This window comes from Talpa occidentalis, unplaced genomic scaffold (genome assembly GCF_014898055.3).
Source record: "Talpa occidentalis isolate TD23 unplaced genomic scaffold, MPIMG_talOcc4v2.1 talOcc4.4, whole genome shotgun sequence".
In the NCBI taxonomy this organism is placed as follows: Eukaryota; Metazoa; Chordata; class Mammalia; order Eulipotyphla; family Talpidae; genus Talpa; species Talpa occidentalis.
The window spans coordinates 46718740-46737300 of record NW_023604295.1 but is presented as its reverse complement, the minus strand read 5'-3'; the positions used below and the strand labels follow the sequence as shown (position 1 = coordinate 46737300).

Sequence of the window (18561 nt, the reverse complement as noted above, 5' to 3'; positions counted from 1 at the left end):
AGAAGTCTGTAGTGACAAGGTATTACTGCTGCACCATCAGAGACCTGATAAATTTCCAGAAACTGGATGCCTATTGAGAAGCAGTAGGCAAAACCCACCTTGTGAAGAACTGAACAGAGCTGATTCCTTTAAAGTGCTCTAGAAATTGGGCCTCCCTGGTGGCACAGGGGTTAAAAACAGCTATCAAGCTATCAAGCCATTGCCAGTAACTGCAGCACAAGTTCGAGCCCCAGCCGGCCAGAGAGCAACCCACATGGCGCAGCAGACCTCTCCTGCCTCGCCCACTGTTCCCCTCAGCAGTGTATTTCAGTAGATCTGCCTGTTCTGCTCCCCACTGTGTCTCTGGTGAATCCTCTCACCACCACCACCCCCCACCCAACTCTGGCTTACACCCCAGTTTTTGTATGAATAAATAAATCTTTAAAAAAAAAATAAAGTGCTGTAGAAAGCTCACGGTAACTGGCACCAAGACCTAATTTCACTGGCTATGTCCTTTCAAAACCCAGAAGTGAACGGAGTAGGAATGATACGGGTTGGGCTCGCTCTTGTGCAAATCATCCTCCCCTTTCCGTACTCCACTTACACTGGAGTTCACACTTCCGTAGTGCACTGATACCTGCACGTTCTTCTGTGTGGGATTCCCGGCGTGTCAGTATGTTAAACTATTGCGTCCCGTGGGCACGTCTGGCCGACCAGAACCCGCCTGAGGCCGGGGTTTGTAGGGTTCAGGTGCTACAGAGGCAGCGAGACCCGGGCGGGGCCGGAGAGAACTGAGCCCTACAACTTCATTTCCGGGGGACGGGCTGGGTCCGCCTAAGTCCGGCCAGTCTCCGACCGGAAGTGTTTGAGACTTCGGCTCCGCCCTCGGCCTGCCCCCTGACCTTTGCCCCTGGGGCGGGACTTCCTGTCTCGTGTGTTGGGGATCCCGCTAAGTGCGGCCGCCTACTGAGGGCAACGGTGTCAGTGGCGGTGGCCGCGGACTTAGTGTGTGGGTGCGCTTCGGCTCGTTCTTGCCGTTACACGCAGTCTCCTCCCACGGCGATAGACAGGGCCTTGAGCACCCAAATGTCCGCAGGCTCGGAGAGGGCCATGGAGGTGCGGCCGCCCGCGCCCCGGATCTTCTCCTGCAGGGCGCTAGGTCTTTTCCCTCGGGTCTTAGCTGCGCAAGCTTTGGCCGCCGACTCGGAGCCCCTTGCGGAGGAGCAGAAGCTACCTTCCTACGTCCCCGAACCCCATCTCCCGGAATCTGGATGGGACCGCCTCCGGCAGCTGTTTGTCAAAGAGTAAAAGTGCCCAGGGTCTGTGGGGAAGGGGGTGAAGGAGGTGTCCTGCAACCTGAGTCATCCTAGTGCAAGGGACCCCGGGAAGCTGTGGTTTATTTTCGTTTGGGATTTGGGATTTATACCCTAAACTTGTAGGGTATACTAGCCCGACATCTAGTAGTTCTGTTGATTGACAAGCCGAGTTTCAGTTGGGGTGGGTGAGACTCATGGAAGGAAATCTCTCGGATGCTTAGGTAATATACTCTAAAGTGTTGCTTTACAGATAAGAGAGTTTACCGATTAGAAGAATTGGACCAAACTAGTTTCAGAAGTGAACCTGACACCCACATTGGCAGGAGTCTACTCTATTTTTCTTTTCTGTCTTTCACTTGCCCTCCATCCACCTTTCGTGTTTAATGACCAGCACTTTCCCACCATTCCAAAAATACGGAGGTTGAAGAAATGGCAGAGAGACTTCTAAGATTTTTGTTCTGCCAAATAAGAAATACATAAAAAATAGTAACAGCTGTTGGCTCCTCATTTTAGAAAAGTTACTAGATGGATTCATAAATCAGGATATTTCAGAATAAAGGTTAGCCCTTTAAATTGATGAGCTTTAAAGAAAAACAGACTCACATTTATTTCATCCTTTATTCATTTATCAATTACTGGTGAAAAGTTACTCTTTCAAGTGAAGTACTTTACCTATTGTGTTATTAAGTGGTTAAATTAAAACAGCTGGTTAAATTATGTTGCTGAAATGGTTGGGGCAAGGGAGCAGAATTGCATGTAATTATTTAGATTTTGCCATTTTAAGGAAAATGAGAAGCCTTTTTGAGAGAATTGTGAGAGAGTACATAATGTTTAATGGAAGAGGTGAATCACAGAATCTTGGAACTTAAAGAAATTTGAAAGATAATCTAGTGTAACTTTCATACTAGCCTCCTTGGCATGGATGTGGAAACTGGGGCTCAAAGAGCATGTAATTTGGCTGCAGGTCACTTAGCAGTGGGTGACAGAACCACAATCCCATTCTTGTTTCCTTCAGTCTAGGTCCTTCCCATCTGTGTGCCCAGTTACTTCACTATCCACTGGCCATTTTGGATCAACCACATAACTTCTTAAAACAATTTGCATATCAATAAAATTGGACCGTCACCTACTTCATGAACTTTTTAAGAGGTTGAAAAAGAGACAAAATATGTATAGCATATAGGTTTCAGGTGTACAGTCGTATAAAGTAATGTCAGTTTATACTACAGTATGTTCACCCCCCCAAAGTCTATAGTTTCAATACAATTGACCACTTCCTGGCATGTTAAATCTTAAATTCTTTTACAACGTCTCTTTTCTGAACTCTACTGTGGGTCAGCTTTTATGGAAATGTTTGTCTTGTTTACTAGAAAAGATAAAATGCAAAGTTCAAATTATAGCATTTTTTTCTTTTGACACAAGAATCCCAGTTTCCTGGGAGATTTATCTTCGATTCCTCTTGCAGATGCAAAAACTATAAAGACTCACTGGTTTTGATTTCAGAAATATTGTGGGTATTGGTAATTAGAATTAAGCACTTGCACATTTTCTAAAGAAAGCAAGTTAGTAATGTAAATAATTAACATTTAGTAGTTTATTTTCCTAAGAAGGCCATTATGTATAGTTACTTAATAATTACAAACTTAGCTCTTAATTAGAGCAGTTTCCATAGAATATCTTGGAAGCTTTACTAAGGGGTCTAGTTTTTTGTAATTTTGATAGTAACACATTGAATGAAACAGTAATTGTACCTGGTTAATTTTGGCTGATCTGTGCTGCCCTTTGCAAAGTGAGGTTAATGTCTGTTGTTTTTTATAAGACAGCCCCGTCTGAGTATGATATAGAAGTTAAAACAGGTATTCAGAAAGAGGTTTTGGGGTTTTTTAATATATCTAGCTAGAATTTCACTCTTGCATGCATTGTCCTACAAGGTCATAAGGTTGTGTACTCAAAAGCTTAGCTTAAAATTCAAAAAGAGAAAATACTGATCTCTACTTCCAACTCACAAAAGCAGGAAGCTGTTTCCAGAATATGGTAGAATTGTGACAGTCATCAAATAAAATTAGCTTTAAAACAATTTTCTATTGGAGTATAATATGCCTCAGGAAAAAAGAGCTAAGTATTTGCTGATCAGTGAATTTCCACAAATTAAACAGTTAGGTATCCAACAAGAAATTTGCCAGCAACTCAGAAGCTCCCCCTTGTGCCCCTACTGGTCACTGCATTCCCAAAAGTAACTACTCTCTTAATTTCTAACAGAATAGATTCATTTAGTCAGAGATTTGAGCTACTCATAATATAACTACATTATTTAATTCATCACAGGATTTAATCTGCCTACAATGAAAATTGTGGTGGTGTTAGCATTTGGGATAAATTATCCTGTCCTTTAGAGAGAAGTAGCCATAGGTAATCTCAGACAACTGTCTTTTTTTTTTTTTTTTAAATAATAAATTTTATTTTTATATTCCCCCATACAATTGCAAACGCCCCATTCTGACCCCAATCCTTCCCCTCCCGCCCCCCACCCCCCAAAAAGTGTCTCTGGTTCATAGTTTTTTGTTGATTTTGATTTTCACTTTCTTATATTCATTTTCCTGGTCCCTTATTTAAGTTTTCTAGATTCCTGCTATGAGTGAGACCATCCGGTATTTTTCTTTTTCTTTTTGGCTTATTTCGCTGAGCATGATCCCTTCCAGCGCCATCCATGTTGCTGCAAATTGCATGTGTTTATCTTTTTTGAATGCTGAGTAATATTCCATGGTATATATGTACCACATCTTCTTGATCCAGTCATCTATTTTTGGGCATTTGGGTTGTTTCCAAAGCTTAGCTATTGTAAACAGTGCTGCTATAAACATAGGGGTGCAGGTGCTCTTTGGAATTGATGTGTCCTTTGGGTAAATACCTAGGAGTGGAATTGCTGGATCATATGGAAGCTCTATGTTTAGTAGGTCCAGAAATCTCCACACAGCTCTCCATAGTGGTTGGACCAGTTTGCACTCCCACCAACAGTGCAGGAGAGTTCCTTTTTCTCCACATCCTCGCCAACATTTGTTGTTGCTAGTTTTTTTAATATGTGCCATTCTCACTGGTGTGAGATGGTATCTCATGGTAGTTTTGATTTGCATTTCCCTGATTACAAGTGATGTTGAACATTTTTTCGTATGTCTGTTGGCCATTTGTATTTCCTCTTCAGAGAAGTTTCTTTTTAGCTCTTCTGCCCATTTTTTGACTGGATTATTTTCTTTGTTGTTGCTGAGTCTCATCAGCTCTTTGCAGATTTTTGTGATCAGTCCTTTATCATTAGTGTTGGGTGCAAAAATGTTCTCCCAGTTGGTGGGGTTTCTCTTTGTTTTTGTTATTGTCTCTTTTGCTGTGCAGAAGCTCTTTAATTTGATGTAGTCCCAGCTGTTTATCTTTGCCTTCACTATCACTGCTTTGGGTGATGTGTCTGTAAAGATGTCTTTGATGTGCAAATCCCGTAGTGTTTCGCCTATATTTCCTTCTATGTATTTTATGGTTTCAGGTCTTATGTCTAGTTCTTTAATCCATTTTGAGTTGATTTTTGTGTATGGTGTGAGGTAGTGGTCAAGCTTCATTCTTTTGCATGTAGCGACCCAGTTTTCCCAGCACCATTTATTGAACAAACTTTCTTTGCTCCAATGCATAGTCTTTGCTCCTTTGTCAAAGATTAGTTTACCATAAATCTGTGGGTTTATTTCTGGATTTTCTATTCGATTCCATTGGTCTGTATGTCTGTTCTTGTGCCAATACCATGCAGTTTTGATGATTATGGCTTTGTAGTATAGTTTGAAGTCTGGGAGTGTGATGCCTCCATTTCCTTCTTTTTTTTTCAGTAGAGCTTTGGCTATTCGGGGTTTTTGGTGATTCCATATGAATTTCATCAATAATTGTTCTATTTCTTTGAAGAATGCCATTGAGATTTTGATTGGAATAGCATTGAATCTGTATATTGCTTTTGGTAGGATGGCCATTTTAATAATGTTTATTCTTCCAATCCATGAGCAGGGGATGTCTTTCCATTTCTTTGTGTCTTCTTCTATTTCTTTTAACAGTGTTTTATAGTTTTCTTTGTATAGGTCCTTTACCTCTTTTGTTAGATTTATTCCCAAATATTTGATTTTTTTTTTGTTTCAATAATAAAAGGGTGGTTTTTTTGATTTCTTCTTCTTCAGATTTATTGTTTGTGTATAGGAAGGCTACTGACTTTTGCATGTTGATTTTGTATCCTGCCACTTTACTGAACTGACCGATGAGTTGAATTAGTTTTTCTGTGGAGATTTTGGGGTTCTCTATGTATATTATCATATCATCTGCATATAGTGATAGTTTGACTTCTTCTTTTCCTATTTGGATTCCTTGGATGTCTTTCTCTAGACAACTGTCTTTTTGATGTTCTAGTGAACAGCAGAGAACGTCAGAGGAACTTGAGAATATTTACAGGGCAGCAGTTTCAGCAGGCATCATTGGCTGGGCATACGGGGGAATACCAGCTTTTATTCATGCTAAACAGCGCTACATTGAGCAGAGCCAAGCGGAAGTTTATCATAACCAGCTTGATGCTGTGGTAGGTACTCTATTTTTATAATATACAGGGCATTTAATATTTCACTTTATATTTGGTTATTCAGTTAGGTAGTTGATTGGGAGGGTTTTGGATGTCAGAGTAAAACAACAAAGTCTATACTTAATAACAAGGAATTACTAATGTTAAATGCATATGCGTGGTTTGTCAGATTATTTTTTCTTCAAAAGGAATCACCAGTCTGGCTTTGTTTCTGAAATGTATTTTTAAACCCTTACTGAATCGTCAGGGCTCAGCCATCATATATTTATTCCATTCACAAAGCCTTCATGGAGTATACTAGTTCACATTAAAATAATAGCTAATATGTATAACTTTACAGTTTATAGAGTACCAGCTCATTTGTTATATCATTTCTGTCCTTCAATTCTGTTGTATTAGTGAGGAAATTACAGCTAAGAGTGTGTTAATGTTTTTGCATTGTTTTTTTAAAAATTGTTAAGCTGAAAGAAAAATTATAAAAATAGAACAAAGAATTCCTATTGCTTTGTACCCAGCTCATTAAATGTTAACATTTTACCACCTTTCTTTTGTCATTATCTATGTAATGCATAGTATTTTCCTATAAATTTTCCTTGGGGGTAAATTTAGGCACCACGTACATTTCTTAAAAACATGGACTTTCTCTTAAGCAACCACAATATAGTTTTCCAAATCAAGAAATTAGCACTGATATAGTACTATTATATATAGACTTCATGTAAATTTTGCTAGTGGCTAAATGATATAATTTATTTTAACAGTAAATGAATAATAAACTTTTTTTCTGGCTCAGGATCTAATACTGGATCAAATGCTGAATTTGCCTGGCATGCCTCTTTAGTCTCCTTTAATCTGGAACAGTTTCTCTGTCTTCCTTTGACTTTCATGACTTTTGCATTTTTGAAGACTGGCCCATTTATTTTGTAGACTGTCCCTCCATTTGGATTTATTTGATGTTTTCTTGTTATTAGTTTCTGGAATATCCTGTATATTGTATATATTGTATACAGTATACAGGAATATCCTGTATATTGTATCAGAAGTACATGCTTTCTTTTTACTGACATCTTTTTACTTCGACATTCAATTTTGTGACATGATTAAGTGGTCTCTTGGCAGGTTTATTCACTGTAAAATTACTATTTTTTCCCTTGTAATTAATAAATAACTTATGGATACTTTCTGGACACTTTGTAAATCTTTTTTCTTTTTTTCCCAAAGATTTATTTATCTATGCATACTAGTACTGGGGTGTAAGCCAGAAGTGCATGTGGTGAGAGAATTCACCAGAGAGAGTAGAGAACAGAACAGGCAGATCTACTGAAATACACTGCTGAGGGGAGCAGTGGGCGAGCAGGAGAGGTCTGCCGTGCCATGTGGGTTTCTCCCTGGCCTGCCAGGGATCAAACTCATGCTTCAGTGCCTGGCAATAGCTTGATGGTGCTATCTTTAACCCCTGCACCACCAGGGAGGCCCTGTAAATCTATTTTTCATCAAATTTTTACCTTCTGGTTTTAGTATTCAGTGAGCATTTTTGCCTGAAACTATTATTACTGTGGTAGTTGCCAAATGACCATTTTCTAATTCCATCATTCCTTTTATATTTATTTATTAGTATCCTGCTACAGGGAGAACTTTCCATTCCCGTTTGTTTATTTATTCTGTATGTTTGTAATCTGTTATTGTTACTTATTTCGACGCTTACAATGTTCAGGGTTTGGATATTTGAGCCCATTCAGGCTATATCCTATATCCTTTTGATAAGATCTCATCATTCTTTTGATTCCACCTTGATATTTTGGCATCTTGGCTCATTTTTTACTTTTCTAGTACCAGTCCTGGAATTAGCTTTTTGACCAAGGAGCGCTGGTTTCTTGTAGTGGAAAATGGTATTTAAAGATCAATACCTGTTTTTAAGATTTGCTCATTTTGCTACTAGAATATTATGTACTCTGTTTGCCCAGGGCAGGCAGGAAATATACATCATCATGCACACATCTGTATCTAATTTATTAAATTATTATTATTATTATTATTACCTATTTATTAAAAACTATGAATCCATATCCCTGTCAGAGATGTTTTGACTTACCCAATATGACCTAGTAAGCACCCACGTAGGGATTCTCTCAGGTTCTTTCAAAATCTAGACTTTACCATCACAATATTGTACCAGACATGTTCTATTGTAGGATAGCAAAAATGGGCTATGGAGACAGATAACCTCTCATCCAGTTTAATTGCATTCCTTATTAGCTGAGTGATCTTAGTTAGAAGCTTCCTCTCTATACTTTAGTAAAACACCGTCTGAAACTACTGTAAAGATTAAATGAGAGGGGTCCTTCGTGGTAGCCTACGGGTTAAGTCTCAGTACTATCACCTCTGCAGCCTGAGTATGATCCATGGCCAGGTAGCTAACCCACATGGCTCAGCAGACCTCTCCTGTCTTGTCCGCTGCTCCCCTCAGCAATATATTTCAATAGATCTGCCTGTTCTGCTCCCCACTCTGTCTCTAGTGAATCCTCTCACCCCGCCCCCCACACCTCTGGCCTACAACCCAGTTCTATGAAAGGGGAAAAAAAAAAAAAAAAAGCTTAAATGAGATATGTTAACACTAATTTATTTGAGTGGCCAGTAAGTACTAATTCTTTTTTCTCCCTCTGTTCCTTTCCTGCACATCTATATTACTTTAATCCTTACCCTTTATTTTTTACTCGGTTTTTTATGTTTTTCTTTTCCCTAAGATTTCTTGAACATTAAAAGCATGTCCAATACTGATATGTTGTGTTTGCCAACAGATTCTCAGTTGATACTTAATTGACATTGGCAATTCTTAATTCCTTTTCTATTTCCTGATTGGAAAGAATATACATGGGACTTTTGTTTAAGTTTTAATACTTAAACAATTTCTGTAGGTCTTCTGTTGTTTCTGTCGACATGTTCCTGCCTAATCTGTAGCTGACATCCCTTCACTACAGTTGTAGAATAAAGAAAGTATCAAGGTGTCTTGGAAGCTCATAGCCTTTTTATTAACTCTAGCAATCTGCACATCATGCTGCCACACGAGGCTTCATCCGGTACGGCTGGCGCTGGAGTTGGAGAACTGCAGTGTTTGTGACCATATTCAAGTAAGTTCTTTCTGGATTGTGACAAAGTTTTCCATATTTTTTTAGGAGCACATCTTTTGAACAAGTGGAATTATAAAAACTGAACACCACATGAAAGTGATTGATCATATCTTTTTCTCAAGAGCTTTTGTCTATGTAAAAGTTGTAGTTTTGCATCTTTAGAGTTTTACCCACTAGTATCAAAATAGATACAGACTTTCTAAGTAGGAAAAGTTCTACAAAACTCTTCTGCACCTTTCTCTTTCTAAATGGATATTTACTCCAGAAATTTGATTATTTTTTATTGTTCTTCAGCAAGAAAAGGTCCACCTAGAAAACCTGCAGATGTATTAACAGTCTGGATGAGGCCTAGATTAGGACCAGATATTGACATTGCAGCCTCTTCTAAATAGATACTTGTCACTTTAGTGTAAATTGTAATCAAAAAGCAAATGGGATATGCCTTAAATTTTGTGGTTTTTCCTTCTTCCCAGCTCTGTGAACACTGGTCTAAATGTGTACCAAAATAAAAATACCCTAAGCCATTTTGTCATTGCAGGAGGTAAGACATTTATGTTCTTACTTATATTTTTCAGTCTTTTCAAATATGGTTTAAGACATACCAAACAAAAGATTTCAAACCATTTTTTTTTTAAGAATTAAATTAAAAAAGGGAGAGGGAAAGAAAAAGTATGATGACAATGTTTCATCAAATGTAAAAATCAATAAAGATAGGAATCTTGAAAAGGAATCAAGTTAAAAGTGTGGTGTTGTTAGTATAACAATAGAAATTTAAAAATCATTGGAGAAGAGGGACTCAACACAGATTTGAGATAGCATAAGAGAGTCAATGAACTTGAAGATAAATATAGATTGTCACTTGTGGAAGTCAGAATTTTTAAAAAAGAGAAATGAACAGGGCCTCAGATTTATGGGATACCAGCCAGAATCCCAATATATATATATACACACACACACACACACACATATACATATATACATACACATAACAATATATATACATACATATATACATATACATGCAAATATATATACAAATATAAAATGGGAATCTAGGTGGAAAGAAAGGGACAGAAAAAGTATTTTAAGAAATAATGTTCGCGTACTTCCCAAATGTAATGGAAAACATAAATCCACCTATCCAAGAAACTCAGCAGACTCCAAGAAGACTTGACATAAAGAGATTCACATCAAGACACATAACAGCTACACTGTTGAAAGAGCAAAGAGAAAATTCTTGAAAGCAGCAAGAAAAACTGGCTCGGACAGTTGGGTTAACTCATCACAATGAAGTCAGAAGCTAGTAAAGTGGCATTAAAAGTACTGAAAAGGATAACCTGTCAATTAATTAAATCTTTCAGATTTAATTAAATAATTGACAAATAAGCAAAATTCGTCACTGTCATACCTACCTTATAAAATAGTAAAGAAAAGTCTTTAGACTGAAAAGAAGAGATACCAGATGGTAACTTGAATCTACATGAATTAGAGAACAGAATTAGAGAACATTGATAAGACAGTTATTAAATACATTATAGATATAGCTATATTTTTCGTAGTTGATTAAAAAAACTAAAGTTGAATTATTGAATATATAGCAAAGCTATATATGACATAGCACAAAAGAAAAGAAAGGAGTGGAGGTATATGGGAACAAGGAAATGATAACATACTAACTTTACTCCACAGGAGGAAACAAGAATTACTAGAAATGGTATATGAATACATTGGTTAATATAAAAGACATTGTAAATGTATTGCTTTGCCTTTCTTTTCCCGTTTTCTCCCTTCTTTAAAATGCATATGGTTTTGTAAAATAATAACAACAACATTGTATTTTAACATACAATCACATATCCCACCATATAGCAGTAGTCCTAACTTCCTGTTACCTACTGATATTGTTGTCATAAAGTCCTTGCATTTTATGCTGGCAGCAGCCTCTCATATATCTTGATAGTCACACAGTGACAAAGTCACTTAATGATGCATTTCTCAGAACATATTCCTTTTGGTAAGAGATCCACCACTATATAACATAAGTGACAATATTACAAAGAAGGAAAGGAGAACATTGAATACCAGTGGGAAGCAATGAGCACCTGTGTACAGGCCACCAGGGGGCATCTTAGGGCAACTACCCACTTCTGGGCCTGCCTGAGCTATAGGATAGCCTTATAAGGAAGGATAAGGTGAGAAAATGCGTTAAGTTGCAGCTCTGAAGTTTGAAAGTTTATTTGGGGAAAGCTTTCCATGAACAAGGAAGAAGTGAAAAAAAATGGAAGTGAAAAAAATTACAGAACTTTAAGGTGAGCAGAAAGAAATGGAAACAGAATACGTTAGATCCATAGAACAGATTAAAGAAGTGGTTTGTAAAAGGAATGTTTCTTTAAACCTGCTAAAGGATGAGAAACTAGCTGAATCAACATTTTGGGTTCAGGAAATCTTGTTTTGTGGTGGTATATTAATGTTTGGTTCAGGAAACTTACTTAGGGGGTTGTGTTTTTGTAGGAAGAAATTTAAAGATGAAAATTCTGATGTTTAAAGATGATTTAATATTGCCTCTTTTTGTTTGTTTTTAAATAGCTGTCACAGGAAGTCTTTTTAGAATAAACTTAGGCCTGCGTGGCCTGGTGGCTGGTGGCATAATTGGAGCCTTGCTAGGGTAAGTATCAGCATAGTTTGGTTCTAAATTAACATAAATTTTATTAGTACCTTGCTTAATGTCCTCAGCATGTCATCCATGTTGTAGCATGTGACGGGATTGCCTAAGGCTGAATAATAATCTATGGTATATACTGTATTTTCTTTATCCATTGGTCTGTTGATGGACATTTCCACTTAGCAAAAGTAACTTTTAATAAGATTACTTAAGTTGTAGCCAATGGGAACTTAAGTTCATTGTCAAAAATGTCTTCCCCTTGAGAAAACAAGAATCAAACCCTCTTCATTACCACATTTGTCATCAGTTTCTTAATGGGTAACTATTGGCAGGTATGTGAGACATTTATACCAGACTCTTTAAGTTTTAGGATATTTTGGCAGCTTTTTCCCCAAAAGCCAGTAGCATCCTTCCCCCAACTAAAAATGCCCTCCACAGTTCCTTCCTGTTGGGGAGTCTGATACCATTCCCATTATTAATTTTGTTTCTGAGAAACAGTACTTTAGGAGCACATCTTACTAGAGCTTGTCATGTGTGTGTATCTGGTTATTTATCATTCATGATAAAAAACAGCCAATTTTCAGACCTGTTGTTTTTATATCAGTTAATTTTAAGAAGTTGCATTGATTATCTTTGTTGTGCAGATCAAGATGGAAATTGTCTTATTACTGTTTTCTTTATTCAACAGGATCTTTAGTTGTTGTCTGATTGTTGGTCTGATGATTGCCTTTTTCCTAAACTTTCCCTCTGCTTTGCCCTCAGCACTCCTATAGGAAGCCTATTGATGGTGCTTCAGAAGTACTATGGTGAGACTCTTCAAGAAAGAAAACAGAAAGATCTAATAGCACTTCATGAACAGAAACGGCACGAATGGTAAGGAGCATGTTAAGTCTAGAATAACTGACTTCCCAGTCAGAGGCCTTAGATGGTGCTGTTCTTTTAACCTGGCAGTACTGCAAACTGCCACTCAGTTCAGAGAAGAGTTTATTTTTACTGAGTCTTTCAAGTTGTATCCTATGTGGTCATTTAATTTTTTTAGTTAAGGAAGAAAGACACTAATTTTATTTTTAATCTGATCAGGATCTTTCCTTAAATATATTAAGTTAAAATACTGTAAATCTCGGGGCCTCCCCTGGTGGCACAGTGGTTAAGCGCTGGGCTGCAAAGCTGCCCGCAGCCTCTATAGTGCCGGTTCTATCCCCTGCCGCCAGCGGGGGGGCCACCACATGGTGCGCAGACCTCTCCTGCCGCGCCCGCTGCTCCCCTCAGCAGTGTACTTCGGTCCTTCTGCCTGTTCTGCTCACCGCTCTGGCTCTGATGAATTCTCTCACTCTCCCGCGCTTCTGACTGTACCCAGTGCTTGTATAAATAAATAAATCTTTTAAAAAAAAAATACTCTACATCTCATTTGGTTGTATAGTTTTTCTTTTCCTATGTTCTTGACATCACAGGAAATTACCTAAGTAAAATTCACAGCAATGAGTAAGCTTTGACTTTGTTTATAAGGTGATTATCTCTGTTTACACATACATCTATGAACAATACAGAATATGATAGTCTCTACTTTTCAAAGATTCTACTTCTTGCCTTGGGCACAAAAGAATTAAGTAGATATAGTGGCTGTTCATAGACTGGATGCCACTGAAGAGGATGAAAACTTGTACCTGTTCCAGAAAGTCATCCCCTGGATACAGTAATCAGACTGATAGTAGACTTGGTGCTGATTCTTTGGAAGAATAAAATAATAGGCTGCCATCTGGTACTCCTGGTAGAAATAATTCTCACAGTTCAGCTTCCTGGGTACCCACAATGACATTTGTTGCTGCTGCTTTGGTAGTTGAACAGCTAAACAGTCATTTTTTTTTCCATGTTTTTGCTTGAAATTTCTGTTGTGCTAAACACACACACACGCATACGCATGTATGCACGCACATACACGCGCATATATGGAAATTTTATTAGTATCTATGTATCTGTTGTCCAAGGACTGGTGTACTATAGGACAAGGAGCTAATGACTCTTAATCAGTTCTGTTATCTTAGATATTTTCCTTCAAGTCTCAGTTTCCTCAGCTGTACCAAGGACAGAATCATATCACAATGCTCAGTATGTTTGTTTCATTCCTTCCTCTTCTCCTGGGTAAGAGGTTAGATAGGATAGGCCACTATCTACGGTCTAAAAAAAGAGCACTTAAATTATGAATGCCAGCATACAATTTGAAATTATGGGAGAATTGAAAGAATGATAGCATTAGCTTACTTCTAGTTCTTTTTTTTTTTTTTTAAGATTATTTATGCATATCAGAGCTGGGGTGCAGACCAGAGACAGAGTGGGGAGCAGAACAGGCAGATGTACTGAAATACACTACTGAGGGGAGCAGCGGGCGAGACAGGAGAGGTCTACTGTGCCATGTGGGTTATCTCCTTGGCCAGGGATTGAACTCGTGCTGCAGTGGCTGCGGATAGCTTCATAGTGCAGTGTTTTAACCCCTTGCGCCTCCAGGGAGGCCCCAGCTTATTTCTAGCTCTTTAGGTGTCATAAGAGACCTTTGTTTTCTTTCCTTTCCCTGCCTTTCCCTTTCCCTTTCCTTTCTTCTTTTCTTTTTTAATAATGGAAGCTTTGAACAAGGAGTTAGATAAGAAAAGTATTGGCCATTTTAATCTGACATAGAAGTTGTAGAAGAATTAACATTTGGAAAAATATACCTAAATAATAATGGTATTCCAATTAAAAAAAAAACATAAAAAACTAGAAGAATTGATCAGTTAACTTTATTTAGAGATAGAAAACCTTAAAAATGGGCAAGAACAATAACTTGAATATAGATTTCTTTGGCATATAGAATACACCAAAGAAAGAATACTTTGGCAGAAGGAAATAGTAAAAAAAAAATTGTATAGGTCATTAATACATATAAACTCTCTCTATATAAATTACATGTGTATAAATGTGATATTTCTGAGGAGAGTTGATAAACAGTTAAGAGCCTTTTATATGTCTGCTTCTTTGCTTGACAATAACTAGAGAAATTCATCTGAAAAATTGCCTTATTGAGCAGAACATATAGAAAACTGGCTAGTGGGCCTTCCTGGTGGCTCGAGGAGTTAAGACGCAACCTATGAAACTCTCCACAGCCGCTGTAGCACAAGTTCGATCCCCCACCAGGGAGATACCCACAGGGTGCAGCAGACCTCTCCTGGCTAGCCCTTTGCTCCCCTCAGCAGTGTCTTTCAATCTGCCTGTTCTGTTCCCCACTCTGTCTCTGGTGAATCTTCTCACACCCCACACCTCTGGCCTGTACCCCAGATATTATATGCATAAATAAATAAATCTTTTTTAAAAATTATTAAAAAAGAAGAAAATTGGCTAGAGAAACAGACGAAGTGGACAAATCTGGTTGTGAACAATTGAGAATAGAAGTCTTAGGTGATCTTGATAATCACTTAAAAGAAGGAAGGCACTAAAACAGAGTTAGAAGAATTATTTATCTGTTGTTTGGAAGTTGATTTTTAACTTCTAATATATATATACAAACACATCTGTAGTGACCTGTTTCACTTTTTCATACGTAGATTACCATTATTTCAGCCTTTTTCTAGTTGCTACAGTGTCTGCCAACAGAGAGTTTAACAGAGTGGCTGGGAACTCTCTCACATCACCCTGACACTGAGAGGGGACAGCCAGATTTTGAGGCTTATACCTTAGCTCCATGTACTTCAGCTCCTGTACATCATTGTTATAAGAATTCTGGGATATCTTTTGGATCGGAGCTGCTGTTATAGCAGAATCATAATCATAATAGTCATAAGTTACAGGAAGAGTAAGGCAAATATCTTTTTAAAAAAATCTCTAAGAACTAAAAAAATGGAAATTGATATCCTTTTCATTTTTCGAATACAGGGAAGCCAGACTACAATTTACAGAAAAACTCCCTGAAGAAATTGAAAGTAATTTACAGAAAAATCAATCCAACGATGATGTTAAGAAAATCGAAGCCCTCCTAAATCTTCCTAGAAATCCTTCATCAACAGATAAACAAGACAAGGACTGAAAATATTCTGGATATTTGAAACTTGTCAGAGAATTGAAAGGGCTTATGTTGCCCTATGTATTGAATGTCTGTGGTCAGCTTGCTGACAAATGTATGTGCTGGTATTGGAGGTGGCTGTGATTTGCTCTTTTTTTTTTTTTTTTTTTTTTTTAAACCAAGATTTGGGCTGTTGTACTCTCATTTTCCTTATCCTCCATTGATATATTTGACATTATATCTGTATTGATCCATCAATTTATATCTTTCCCCTTGGATTTTACAACAGTAAATTTAAAGTCCCAAAAAAAGTTGAATTTTACAAGTTGTATATATATTCTTGTAAACTTTAAAAGGGTACTCTAGGAAAAACTAGGAAGAGGAGGGGAAAGAAGCAGATAAGGGAATATCTATGAAGCCCTGTGGGCCCTGAGTCCTGGAAACAATGTGGGCCTAATGTGTTTTAGTGTTTGGTTTTGTTTTAATAAAAATCAAAGATGACTCCTGTGTCATTTGCAATAAAATATAAATTTAAGAACCAGGAAGTATTATTTAGAGACATCCAGATTTTGTTTCTTTCTTAGTATTTCAGAGAAAGTATGCCATGATGCCATGTAAAATTACTTAACCTAGATATAGTCTCTGTTCTCCAGGAGCCTGCTGCCTTATAAGGAAGTCTGCTGGCAGATTGTAACTGTTACTAAGTAGGGAGGGTTGGGATGGGGCAAGAAATTACTGAAATAAGTACACTGAGGGGAGAAGACTTCTATTGCTTTGTTTTGGTTTTAGAACTACTATGAAAACACTGTCGTTCCATAGAAACAAGATCTATGAAACAGCATAGTGTTTGGCTGAAACCTTTGGCTCTGGAGGCAGACCACTGGCCGCTAACTCCACCCATGTGGCTCTGCAGCCATGTGACACATAGCAAAGCCATTTTACTTGAAGTTTCAGTTTTTTTATCTGTCATATGAAATAGGATCTGCTTCAGAATTGGTGTGAAATAAAATGATGCGTGTAGGGCCTCCTGGTGGCGCAAGGGGTTGGGACGTCGTAACCTATGAAGCTGTCTGCAGCCACTGTAGCACAAGTTCGATCCCCAGCCAGGGAACTACTCACAAGGCACAGCAGACCTCAGGCTCACCCGCTGCTCCCCTCAGCTGTGTATTTCAGTCAATCTGCCTGTTCTGTTCCCTGCTCTTATCTCTGGTGGATCCTCTCAACCCCCACGCCTCTGGCCTGTGCCCTAGTTCTTGTATGCATAAATAAATCTTTAAAATAAAAAATGATGCATGTAAAGAGTAGAACAATGCCCAGGTGCTATATAATAGTTAGTGCCCATTACATAATAACAAAGCTAGTAGTCTTAAGGATATGAGAGCCTCTGCACCAGTATATTTTCACCATAATTTGCTATTATTATCACACTCCATAGAGATGTTAAAATTCTATTCACAAATTGTGACAAATTAGCAATTAGTCAATCTGTTATTCATACCCACATATTGATTAAATCCTTCAACTAGATGGTTGCTTTAGAAAATAATTTTATTCATATCATGAAAATATCAGAATAAAAGTAAAACAACTCTTGAAACAATAGTAACACATTTATCAAATGTAACAAGCAATAATATAATTTATTTCAAACATAAATAAGCTGTATTAAATTTGCCCTATGTTATGGTTAATTATGTACTGGTGTCTCCTTTGATTATGTCTAGTGAATCTTAATGCAGCAATTTTTATCTTTTTTTTTTTTCCTCATTGTTCTAAGTTCTTGTCCATCTACTACTTTTATTTTTTTTCAGTGATTTTTGTTCTGAGAACCACCATTTAGGCATCCTTTGACTATAGAGCTTAATCTTTTATAGATCCCCAAATTAAATGTTTTAAATTCAGCCCCATTTGAAAACCTTGGTTAGCTCTTGCTATGCACCCCAAATATTCAGATGAGAATGTTGCCCACCTTAAGCCAGGTCCATTCCAGCGTACAAAAAATTGTGGAAGGCAATTTTAGCGAAAGGAGAATAAGTAACATAGGAACAATGGTTCCTCTGCTTTCCTTCAATTTTCTGCTAATGGCAGCAGGATCCAGAAATAGCACAGAGGAAAAGCCACTTTTAGTGACCTAAAAGTTATATAAAATTTTGTTTTCATTACCTCAAGTGTTCTTTTTTGTAAAGACAGCTTACTGTTTAATAAAAAATATTTTTAATGAGAACTTTCTCAAACATTTTCTGAAGTTAAACTAGCATAAAGCCAGTGAGGAAGAGTATCAGTCAGTCCAATATGAACCAATAGAATGTGAGTATTTGAACCCAACTATCTCTCCTATAGCAGTGTTTCCAGCTCCCCCATAGATCCCCACTTGATGAAAAAAGCCTCTCCACTGCATCAAAACCTGCCCGTGAGGTTGTCAGCCACCTTCCAAAAATAGATTCCCAATCTGACTGTCAGCAGATAGGAGAGCAGCAGAGATGGGAGGGGGAAAAAAAAAAACCCTTCGGAAATTCAGGGAGAAAATGTCCCCTTTCTTCTTCACACTCTAATCTCTCATACTGAGAGTGAATGTGCCCTTGGTTATTGAAAGAGGAACTTCTGGGAGGTGGGCGGGGGCATTTTCTGACTGACTTGACTAATCCCAGATCCAATATGAGTTTTTCTTTAAGATACTTTCAAGTTCTTTCCTTCTCTCAGCATAATCTTCCTCAGACCGAATGCTCTTGTTTTCCTTCGACGCTGTGGCATCTGCTTCAGAAGGTCTTCGAGTGTCTTGTGAGGTCTGTGGTGGGTCAAGCTGTCACCGTGCAAGCTCTGGGCGTCCAGGGGATATTTTCCTTGCGCCATTATAAATA

At 37.8% G+C, this 18561-nt stretch overlaps 1 protein-coding gene across 1 annotated transcript; it reads left to right on the top strand.

The window, feature by feature from the left end:
• Positions 1 to 903: 903 nt before the first annotated feature.
• TIMMDC1 (translocase of inner mitochondrial membrane domain containing 1) lies at positions 904 to 17490 on the top strand. The gene is made up of 7 exons (XM_037525497.2): positions 904 to 1283; positions 5721 to 5886; positions 8926 to 9014; positions 9488 to 9555; positions 11601 to 11679; positions 12439 to 12549; positions 15577 to 17490. Exons 1-7 carry the CDS (start codon positions 1066 to 1068, stop codon positions 15725 to 15727), a joined length of 882 nt encoding a protein of 293 aa, XP_037381394.1. The 5' UTR covers positions 904 to 1065; the 3' UTR covers positions 15728 to 17490.
• Positions 17491 to 18561: the final 1071 nt, after the last annotated feature.

What these genes read in the sequence shown, in the direction of transcription:
- TIMMDC1 (XM_037525497.2), top strand. Translation starts at nt 1,066, where the DNA reads ATGTCCGCAGGCTCGGAGAGGGCCATGGAGGTGCGGCCGCCCGCGCCC. An exon ending in ATAATTGGAGCCTTGCTAGG is followed by an intron (nt 11,680 to 12,438) that starts GTAAGTATCAGC and finishes CTTTGCCCTCAG; the next exon opens with CACTCCTATAGGAAGCCTAT. An exon ending in GAACAGAAACGGCACGAATG is followed by an intron (nt 12,550 to 15,576) that starts GTAAGGAGCATG and finishes TTTCGAATACAG; the next exon opens with GGAAGCCAGACTACAATTTA.